At 35.4% G+C, this 12,171-nt stretch overlaps 1 protein-coding gene across 1 annotated transcript; it reads left to right on the top strand.

Moving 5' to 3' along the window:
• The first annotated feature begins 426 nt into the window (after positions 1 to 426).
• Positions 427 to 1,616, top strand: LOC150095346 (uncharacterized protein C16orf52 homolog A). Its single transcript, XM_090410378.1, has one exon. It carries the CDS (start codon positions 498 to 500, stop codon positions 999 to 1,001), a length of 504 nt encoding a protein of 167 aa, XP_090266504.1. The 5' UTR covers positions 427 to 497; the 3' UTR covers positions 1,002 to 1,616.
• Positions 1,617 to 12,171: the final 10,555 nt, after the last annotated feature.

Below are 12,171 nucleotides of genomic sequence, written 5' to 3'. Positions count from 1 at the left end.
AATATGGAAAAATAAAAGATTTCATTCTTATTATATTTTGATAGTTAAAAAATGTTTTTCTTATGTAAGATAAATTAACACAGTTGATTGTGTGCAAATATTTCTTGTTTATGTCAAAATATTTGTTTAAAAATTATAGCCTTTACAGGTTGAGTTAAAAAAGTGATAAAAGTTTTTGTGTGAAATACGGCTTTTTTTCTTCTTTTTTTTGCTCGATGATGCGAGCGAGCCCTTTGTTAAAATTTCCATAGCTCACCACTGGCCGTACACAGATATCTGAAGTTTGAGAAACACTGCTATAGTACATTTTGCACCGTGAGCCTATTTTTACTGTCTTTAATTCCAGAGAAAAACGTTATTTTAGGTATCTTTGTTAACACTAGATAGCAGCACCTTCTGCGAGTGTATTTGTTAGGTGGAAATTTGTTTTGGTAGTTATAGAAAGAGGATTTGTTTATATGTAGTTTTGCAGATTTTTGTTTTTTAAGTTGAATGAAATGGATAGATTAACTGTAATATCCGGAGCTCTATTCTTAGCAGCAGACATTTTTGCTGGAGTAAGCTTAATTTTGCCCGATTGGATAGTTTCTGATGTTGGCGGTGACACCAGATTAGGTTTAATGCGAACTTGTATGACAATTTATGGCCGACCTCAACTATGTTTTGCTCCCAGCCTTCAGCCAGAATGGATGCTGTCATTAATTTGTATCATAATCGGTTGTTTCTGCGTTACAGCTACTATAATACTCCTAGTGATGTCGCAGTGGAATGTCCATGTTGTACCTTATGCACGGTGGGTAGGTTTTTCTGCCATGGCACTGTTTTGTCTTGCAGCAGTTATATTTCCGATGGGTTTTACAATGGAGGAAATAGGAGGCGAACCGTACCAGTTACCCAGTAGTCATCAAGTGGGCCTTTCGTATATATTTTTTGTTTTAGCTCTTTGGATCACAGTCATATCAGAGCTGTTTGCTGGAAAAGTGTGCATGCCCCATTTTTGAATAGCAATCGCAATATGGTATGTCTACTTTTGTAGGATAGGAGGTGGGTGTGTATATAAATAGTTTAGAATTATTTATTAAATAGATTACATTAGTTTTGCATCCAAGTCACGTGAATATGTAGCTACTGTATTATAGAGATTTGATCAAGTTCTGCGCCTTTTTGAAATGATGGATTCAGTGTCTAATAGTGAATGTATAGTGATTAAGATTAAATACTTGGATTTTCGCTCTCAGAATTTGTGTGCAATATTACTTTGCAGAAATCTGTATATTTGGTTGTTCAATATTTTATATTCAGTTTTATATCCTTTTTTCTGATGTGCAAGGGATTATTATTTTTTAAATGTGATCTATGTGTTCAGGAAGTGATAATACATGATTTTATGAATATGTTGTATTGTGACAGGCATTCCCACTTGAAAAACTGTAATCTGTAGTTTCTCCCTTTTTTTTTTCTTTTTCCCCCTTAACTTTATGAGACTTAAATATAAATAATGACAGAAAATGTTGAGTTAATCAAAAAAGTTGTAAGAAAACAGTACTCCAGAGACCTCTCTATGCAATACTCATGTGTCTGTATGCTTTATTTCGCAAATAAAGATTGTCATTTTATTAGAGTTGCACATTTTATTCTATTCCATGAGCATAATGGTCATAATTATGTCAAATTTAAATTTATGGAAACAAATATTGGCAGCTGAAAGGGGAGGATGAATATATATTTTTTTGACCTTAACTTTATAAAACTGAAATATAAATAATGACAGAAAATGTTGAGTTAATCAAAAAAGTTGTAAGAAAACAGTACTCCAGAGACCTCTCTATGCAATACTCATGTGTCTGTATGCTTTATTTCGCAAATAAAGATTGTCATTTTATTAGAGTTGCACATTTTATTCTATTCCATGAGCATAATGGTCATAATTATGTCAAATTTAAATTTATGGAAACAAATATTGGCAGCTGAAAGGGGAGGATGAATATATATTTTTTTGACCTTAACTTTATAAAACTGAAATATAAATAATGACACAAAATGTTCAGTTAATCAAAAAAGTTGTATTTTTTTTCTTCTATTCTATTCTATGAGCATAGGATAGAATAGAAGAAAAAAAAAAAGCTCATAGAATAGAATTTTTTCTTTTATTCTATTCTATGAGCATAATGGTCATAATTATGTCAAATTTAAATTTATAAAAACAAATATTGGCAATCGAAAGGGGAGAGGAGGAGGAGCAATATATATTACAAATCAGCACAAATATTACTCAGAAAAAGGACATTATGTTTAAACAAAATTGAGATAAGGTAATAAAATGACCATTTTTCACACAATATCTTTCATATCTTGCTGACATAACTTGTGACTACTTCAGCCAATCCATTCCACTCATTTACCACTCTTCAAACAACAACAACAACAAAAAGTAATCCTTGTGACCCTGCTAACCACATGTTTATCTTCTAGGAGTGACATTCTTTTTCTTTCAGACTTATAATGAAAAAGTTTTCTCTGCATCCATTCTGTGTTTCGAAGTTCTCAGTTTATTCTCATATGAAACATTTTACATATCTGACACCATTATGGTCAGCTGCCTCTGAATCTTCTCCACTACTTTCTTATTTAAGAAATCCAGGTGACCAAATCTGTGCACATTGGTTATTTTGCTCACTTATTTTGGTCATTGGTTATCCCCCCTTTATATTTGATATGGCGATATCAAATATGAAGGGGAATAATAACCTCATTGTCTCTACCTGTCAGTATGTTCTTCAACATCTACATCAGTATTTGCTCACTTTTGCAGAATGTTTTCTGAACTTCAAAACCCTGCCCATCTTTACTCCCAAATTCCTAGCTTCATCACTTTCCTGAAGTTCAGTTTTGTTATTGTATTACACAACTTGTAATCTGCATAACCTTGCATTTCAATCGCAGTGAACTAGCAACTATTATCCTGTATATATATAGAGAGAGATTTATACCCATTAATGTATTTAAGTCACTCTGCAAGATCTCTATATATCACTTTTATTAACTGTTGTTCTCTTCAATTTTGCATTATGAGCCTAGAATCATGTGTCATTACAATGGTGCCAAATGAGATGAACTTTGGGATTTCTGTATCTTTTCCATGATCTGATTATTGCTTTTACTCTACAGATCCAAACACTTACTCCGAACAAATAACTAAAATTATTCTTGCTGGAAGGAGTGCCTTTATTCTCTTATCCAAGCCCTGGTTCTCTAACAGATGTGAAAACAGACCAAGACAGAAATTCAGCATGCATTCAATGGCTCAAACGAAAGTATCCTTCTCACGCAGCTTACTCTAAAGCCTGTAGTAACTCTAAGACTGCAGATGCACTAAATTTGCTTCTTGCACAAATGGAAGTTGAGCCTCCTACCATGTTTCTATCTCCTGATGAAACAATGGCAACATCTCCTAAAGATAAGCAGACCTTTTAGCATCGGTCTTTTGTTTCAACTCTTGTTTAGATAATCAGGACTAATCTTCTCCTACTATTCTGTGAACTACCCACAGCATGCTTCCTAGGATCTTTTGTCAGAAAGACATCAGGAGAATACCCAGCAGCCTTGATACTAATAAGTATTCTGGTCTATATGGCATTGTCTCTGAAGTCATGCTAAAAATTTGTACTCCTGAATTACCATTCATCCTGTGTCACTTATATAAGCTCTCATACACACCTGGTATCTAGCCAACGACCTGGAAGCAAGCCTTTATCCAGCCTATCCCTAAAAGAAAGGGCAATAAAAATCAGCAATCAAATGACTTTCATTACTTTTGATAGCAAAAGTGATGGAGAAGGTCATTAATAATCATCTTTTTTATTACATAGAGACCCATCAGTTAATAAGTGATCACAATATGAATTTGCTAACCCTGCATACCTACCTTTGGACACAGGACATGAAAGGATATGGAAAAATTCATGTGGGTTTCTCTTCTCTTGATATTTCCAAAGCTTTGATTGGTAAGATCTACATGCCAAATGCAATTTGCTATCATATGGTATTCCCTCATCCCTTGTGATTGAATTGTCAGTTCCAAATTTCCTCTGGTCATTCATTTCATGTTTTGGTGAATATGGCTTCTCATCAGATTTCTTTATCAATGTTGGCGAATCCCAGGGTTCTGTATTCTTGCCATGCTCATCCTCTTATACATCAATGACCTTTGCTCTCCCTAACTTCAAATTCTATCCATAATTTTTCTGATAACATATTCTTTTCCATTCTTCTTCATTTGAGAAACATAAGTACTCTTTATTGAAGCTTCAAAATCTTCCATAGCCATAAGCACTAACCTACTCACTATTCTCGAGTGGGGTGAAGATAATGTAGTGAATTTTAATGCTATCAAAACACATTCCTGTCTTATTACCTAGAAGGATACTACTCTTCTCTCTCTCTCTCTCTCTCTCTCTCTCACTTTTGCTAATGTTCTGATTTCTATTCAAGATCAGTTCTCTTCATGACTGACTTTTGCATCTAGCTTATCTGATATCAGAAAAATCTTGAAATTCTTTTTTGTTGAAAACACTTCTTTCTTGCTCAGCTCTTATCACTTTAGAAATCTCAAATATGACCAACCTTTGAATGTTTTCACATTCGGGGTGGTGCATCCCTTAAGATTTCTTAATTGTATACAGAAGAGGGTAATCTACCTTAATAAGTGGCTTCTCTATCACAGACTCCCTCAAGTTATTTTCTCATATGTGCTCAATTTTTACGTTATGCTTTTATTTTTTTTATGAGCACTTTTACGTGCACTGTTGCCATTCCTCCTTTCCTCTAATCCATACACAGTTCAACATGTTGTTTCATCCCGTCTACCTCTGTTTTTGAAACAGGGTTTCTCACACTGTTTTTTTCAATGAGTAAAACCACTGGCTTTTTAATAGACTTGTTAATAGATTCCTTCTTTCTCCTTAAGCACTTGCCTGCACACACAGCATTGTTATATGTTTTGTGACCCAATGTATCAGGTTAATATTAAGAAATTGGATATTCCACCTCAGATCATTCCCTATATAATTTATATACAAATTAAAGAGCAGTAGCCTTAGTACAGACCCTGCAGCATAGCACTGGTTATCTAATTTCTCTTGGATTCTACTTGGGAACAAAAAAAAAAAGTTAATGACACAACATAAAATGGAAATGTTCCTTACTTCAGTATCTCTTATTATTATAATTATCTGATCTTTGGTAATATTTATTGTGTGCATCAAAACATTTTTTAGTTAAAACTTGTGGTATGCTAATGACATATTCTGCTGACAAGCAGTACTGTAAAAAAGCTTAATATGGTGAAGCTTCAGATTTTAAATAAATATATTTTGAATTTTTTTTTAAAATAACTTCTAGTTTCGAAAAACTCCTTTCATTTGAAGATGTTAGAAAAAGTTAACATAACACTTAGCATAATGCAATACTGGGATAATTTAATTTGTGAACTGAAATTAATATAGAAATTATTTAAAACACTTAGTACTTCAAACTATCATATCTTCTTGAATTGATTAATCCAGTTCTACCACTACTATTAATTTTTGTTTGATAAAAAAGCAGCTACTTATTTAAAAAAAAGTTAGACAAAAGGGACAAAGAATATCTATAACAAATGCTGAGTAAAGCAGTAGTAATTAATTTGTATATTAAGGAAGTAAGCCATCATTTATAACACTACTTGGTATATTCTCAAAAATGCCATATACTTTCTCTTGGTATGTTCAAGGCATCCCCCTCCATAAAAGGGGAAAAAGTTGAAAGTACCAAGAGAAAAAAAATTATGCTACTTTTGCCGGCCTGGTTGGCTGAGTGGTTCTGCTCTCCAGCCAAAAGGCTGTGGGTTCGAATCCTGTTGTGGGCATGGATGTTTGTGCTTGTCTGTGAAAATACTAGTGGCAATGGGTGGCAGGAGATGGCGTTGGTGCAGATGATGAAAGTAGTAGTAGTAGTAGTTGGTGGATTGAATGGTGGAAAGTTGTAGAGTAGGTACCCTCCCTCGATGAGTCTTTGGACTCCCTGGAGGTGTCATATAATAATAATAATAAATGCTAGATTATCCCCCTCCCCCAAAAGTCAAGATAACTAATAAATAAATCTGCTAATGCTTTTTATACCCTACAGGAAGTAGGCGAGGCCATTTTAGCCATATCTAACTTTTGGAGACTGATGGGCAGTTCAATCTCCACAAGTAGCTAATTAGATAGCTAGCTTAGGACTGTCGCTAATTATAAATGGCTTCTGCTGCAATCTCGTGGTTCCTAGCAGTATATTATTTGTCTGAAATAGTGTAGGTTCTGTGGTCTATTTTCTTGATTTTATGGGATGAAAAACAAGTTTCTGGGAGAAGAAACTCATTTGCCTGTGCCCAGGATCGTCTAACTTGAGAACCTGTTAGAAAAAAAAGTTCCTCTAGTTGGTGACCAGATTTGAATTGAGAATGGCTTTTGGGGGGGGGGGGTTGCCTAGTGCTGTGGATGCATGTGCCACTTCCACAGAGCTACAGACATGTCAGGATAAGTAAGTAAATATAAATAAAATGTCTGTTAAAATTACATCTGTTAAAAATCTTGCATAACTCCAGCAGTTTTATTAAGAAAGTTAACAGACTTGTGGATCAAGTAACATGGCCTCCAGATATTACTGAGAAAATGAAATCTCATCATTCTTGTTCATCTCATAACATAATTCATTTGGAAATTAAGCATATTTGGAGTCGTCATGAATGAACTACCCAAAGTTCAGATTGTTGCATTTAACAGCGAGGACAGTTTTGAAGACTAAGAGAAAATGCTGGAAGTGAGGAACTCTAGGCTTTTGCAGTTGGTGTGGTGATAATAAAGGTGATTAGGGATGAGAGCAGTAACAGTAGAGAGAGAGAGCATACTTACATGAAACTCTTCACAGAACAAAACATGAAATATAATGCCTAAAAATGGAAAGGTAGAGATGAAAAGGAAAGTATGAAAGATGGAGGATAATATAATTTGTATGCAGGTCCAGTGATTAGAGGAGAGTATGATGAAATTGTGTTTCCTTATGGCAAAGCTGAAGGATGTTGGCAATGCTGTAAGGATGCAGAAGAAAAAATGAAAGATATAATTATTTTGGCAGGTACAAAATGATCTGACTGAAAATGTGTAGTATGCAAGAAAATATGAGGGTTTCTGGTGCAAGCAATTAACGAAAGTAAAGATTGTGAGTCTGCTGCCAGAGTGTGGTAAAGTTGAGCTCAGAAAAAAAGGGCAATGATTACAAATAGTCGTACATTTTGTGCATGAGGATTGGGATGGAATTTGTGGATATAGCAGATGGTTTGCATTTGAATGAATTCAGAGTTAGGTGTCTTAAAGTATTGCTGAGTTCAGATTTTAGAGGTGTAGAGTCAGAAACTGGAGTACAGGTAACCCTCGTATAATGTGGATGTTAGGTTCCTTAGAAATGCCACATTGTATAAATCATGTTATGCAAGACTGAGATCACATAGAAAAAGAAGGGTTATGTTCCGAAATCTTTTTTTTTTTTTTTTAAATTATATAAACAACAATGACATATCCGACAAAAAAATATTTTTATTTAATTCGGGTAATTCATGTAAGTTAAGAAAACATAAATTATGAAACAAATACATAGTATAAAATTTACGAACTGTACGTAAACTTCATTTGCACACAATGCATAAATGTTTTAGGCCAAATAAAATAAAGTGCATATTTTAATTGTCATCATTGTCTTCAAAAATAACATTTCATAGATGTTCTTTATTTATGAGTGGCCGGACCTCGTCATTACTTGAAATCTCTTGGACATCATTTCTATAATTCTCATTGCATATTGTGGCTGGTTTAGTTATGAAGAAGTCAATAATAAGACTTTGCTTACCACTATGCTGCAATTTTTTTTATTAAGTTCATAATATGGAGCTAAACAAATATCCAATTGTCTCATGAATTTTCCGGAGCGCTCCATTGAGGTATCATTATCCATAAAATAACTTCCTACTTCCTTGCCAAGTCCAATCCTTCTGCTAATTTCTTTAACGGATTCATCACAATCAGAATATTCGGCAGAACTTTCCCTGCCATTTGGTTCAACGTCATTTATTAATTGTACCAGTTCCTTCTCATTTAAATCTGTTTCCCTTCACTTAATTTACTAATTTTGTTTTCAACCATATTGCAAAAATGTGTGCAATGTTTATTATATGACTTAGCTCGGCATCAACTTCCAGTGGATGCCGAGCTAAGTCTTATTGATTCATTTAAATTCAAAGTCCTTGCAACAACTCCTGGTTTTTCTCCATTTTCAACCAATCCAAAATTTTAATTTTTTCTTCAAGAAAAATGAATTTTCTTTTCAATGTTGGTTTTTCTCCTTTCTTTGCAGTTTTAGTGGCCATTACTATAAAAATAAATTTTTTACACAAAAAAAGCATTACATAATAATTATAAAACTTACCAGAAAATAAAGTGCTCAGCTTGAGATTAACACACTTATGATTTTTGATGCTCTCTCCTGGCAGAAAGCGAAGACAATTTTAAACAGCAAATGCTTTATACAGTAAACATACCCTTTAGAAATACCCTTTAGCATGTACATGCGTGCTAAAGGGTATTTCCCCTAATATAAATTCGCTACTTATAACTACATGCGCGATATGGACAGACACAAATTTAATGAAGATAAAATTTGATTTTTAAGTCGCGCAGTGAAAAATATATGAAAAGATAAACGATTACTACAATTTGTAGACCTCGTTATATCAAAGCCTTGTTATATAAGTACCGTGTTATACAAGGGTTACCTGTATTTGGAGGGGGATGTGGCAATAGTGCTATTGCTGCATCTCCCTGATGTATGAGCACCCATGAGTATGAGTGTAGACATCCTAGAGGTAAGGGGTGAGTGGAAGAGTGATAACATAATGAGTGTTATCACTCTCATGCTGACTGTTGCTCCTTCGGTTTTTTTTAGGGAGATAGTTAACATAAGGTGTAAGGGAGGTTGTGGAGTGAAGCAAGGGGATGAAGAGACTGGTTGCAGTTTATGTATAATAATGTGAAACGTATTTGGAATAAGGGAGATAGGCAATTTTGACATTGGTTAGTTCAAGTTGGCCAAAATTATACGTATTAGTGAGATTTGGTTGATGGAGGGTGATATAATCATAGGTATAGAATGAAATGGTTACAGTACTTTCAGTCAGAGAGGATAGAGAAATGATATAATATTTTTAGAGAAGATAGAGGGAACAGAAACGGGGAGAGATTGGAGGACAGCTATGCAGATGGCAGTTCATTTCAGACTTCTGGTTGGTTGCTTCTCTGGGCTAGGAGGTATATGAGGGAATGGGGATGGTATGCATTGGTAAATTAGCATAAGTGCAAGGTAATTGATTAATTGACAAAATATGTCCCATAATAATTAAATTAATTATTATGGGACATATTTTGGAAGGAGGAATGATCACAGGGAAGGAAGGAAATGAAGTTTATACCTGTAAAGAGATAGAAACAGCTTGCAATAAAGGGGCCTTCTAGATTCAAAAGTACTGGATTTGATGATAGCACCAAGCTGGTTACTGGTAGCCAAAGTAGCCATACTACCTCTGTTTAGGGAAAGCAATTATGTGGTCTTGAACTCCTGGAAGAATGCAAGACATGCAGAAATTTCTGTTAAGGAGTATGTGTGGAATTACAAAAAAGATGATTATGAATAACTTAGGCAGCTTGGTGCAATGCCATGACATGAGAATTTGGAAGGAGTTATATGGATGAGCAGCATCATTAAGGGAGATGCAGAAGAAGAAAGTGTTCCAGAAAAGAAAGAGAAAATGGAGGGTATATAAAAAGAAAAGTGGGTAGCAAGCTCATGACATAGGACAAAGCACAAGCAAGAAGGATGACCTTGTATGGTGAGGATGAGACATTGACTCCACCAGATGCTGGAGGTAATGTCAGCCATGCCTGTTGCAGCATTGTCAAGAACTGCACCTTAGATGTTAGTTCCAGATACATAGATCTGATGTCTCACTCTACAGCTTCCCAGAGTGGTTTGATTGGATTTAAATCTGGGGACCTTGGAAGCCACTGGATAGTCTTAAACTCAGATGAGTGCTCCTCAAACCATGCTTGGGTGGTTGCGGTGCATTGTCCTGCTGAAACAGGCCATTAGCTGTAGGATGTGCAAAGGCCATGAAAGTGTATAGGTGATCAGCCAGCACATTCTGGTAGTTGCAGCATTTAAGGACCTCTCCAGATAGGAGAGGAACCTAATATGTCACATGAGAAGGCTCTCCAAACCATCACAGAGCCACCACCTCCTTGAAGAAAGCCGACTTGGTATGACAGGGCCATGGCCTCATACTGTCATTGCCACACCTGCACCCTCCTGTCAGCGTGGTACAATTGATAATGGGATTCATCAGACCACACAACTCTGTTCCATTCTGCAGAGGTCCAGATTTGATGGTTCTGACAGCAGGCGAGGTGCAATGCCTGATAACGAGCTGTCAACAGTGGTACACGATTAGGGCGTTAGTGCCCATAACCCATGGTGTGTAGGATATGCCGTACAGTTCATTTGCTGACACTGCTTGGATTTCTGACATTGAAACTAAATGTGATTTGGTTGGCCACCACTTTTGCTTGCTGGGTGATGGTATGGTATACTCATGGTAGACCCTTGATACAGTTGCCTACAAGAACCCTAGGATTATTGCCACATTTACTAATATTCGTCGATTGCGATAATACATTGTTGGGAAGTTCCAATGTCTGCCTATTTGCCATCTGCATTTGGTTTGGGTACGTTTCACTCTGCACAGGGGATGCCAGTGTCAACTTCCAATTGCCCCTATCTCTGATGTTTTGCTCATTGAGTGTAGTTCCATTGCATAAAGGAGACTCCAAGACAGGTAGCAAATTATAGGCCAATCATTATATCTGGAGGTTAAGGTATTGAAGAAATTGGTAAACAACAGAATTTAGAACTGAGTGGGCAGGAACATGCTCTGTATAGGGTAGCCTTTGTAATTTACTACTTTTTTTTTTTTTTTTTTTTAAATAAAGTGACAATTGAATTGGATAATGGCAATGCAGTAATAGCACTGGAATTTGCAAATGCATTTCACAGGAATCTGTTGCATAAATTGGAGCAAATGGAAAGGCTGATGATTTGGATAAGAGGGTAGCTGATGGAGAGATCAGAGAGGTAGTATATACATGTGGGAGGAATTGAATCTAGGGATAGGTTGGTGGTAAGTGGTGTACTGCTTGGCTCAGTACTTGGCCTACTGTTTAATTTGTACATCAGTGATAATACAAGAAATGATTTAAGGGAAATATTCAGTTATTTGTCAATGATACAAAGCTAGGAAGAGTGATAATTAGTGAGGGTGTAGGGATTCCACAGGATGACTTAAATAGATAGGCTGTATAGGCAAAAGATAATGGTTACCAGTTTAACATGGCCAAGTGTCCAAGTACTTTGGTATGAAGAGATCATAAACAGTGTACTACATTGTTGGAACTGAACTGAAGGAAATTGGTGAGGCCAAGGATTTTTTAAGGGTGATTATGGACAGGGAGTTGAAGTTTAGAGGGCATATTGCAAAGGTTGCCAAAACAGCACATCAAATTATGTGGTTGTTAAAGAACACACTGAGAAGTGGAGATGGGGAAATTCTTATTCTCCTTATAAGACTTTATGCAGTAGCCTTTTTAAAGAGATAAATCATTCACAAATTCTGTTGCACTGTTATTGAACCATGGGGAGAAAAAAAAAAAAAAAAGAATGAAGAGGATTAAAGTGAGGTTTTAACTACTGTTCTTTCATCCTCTTCATTCCTTTAGATTGACATATTTCATCCATATAAACAGATTGTGGTTAAAGATGAGTGGCATTCTTTTTAATTTATTTCAAATCAGTGAGCAAAGGTAGGCTAATTTGTATTATCTGTTAGAAAAGTGTTATTAAAGAATATGATATTATGTCTGCTCTTGTAATAATGTAATATACATTATTACAAGAGCAGACGTAAAAGAAATTTGAGTCTTTGCCTGATATGTGTGTGTCTAGAAAAAATAAAATCAGCATTTTGAAAGGCTCTTTGAATGATAAAATTGTTTG

This window comes from Typopeltis vanoorti, chromosome 20 (assembly GCF_054136105.1).
Source record: "Typopeltis vanoorti isolate ZY-2024b chromosome 20, IOZ_Tvanoo_1.0, whole genome shotgun sequence".
In the NCBI taxonomy this organism is placed as follows: Eukaryota; Metazoa; Arthropoda; class Arachnida; order Uropygi; family Thelyphonidae; genus Typopeltis; species Typopeltis vanoorti.
Note: the sequence above shows the minus strand (reverse complement) of the source record. Positions and strands in the feature narration are given on the sequence as shown.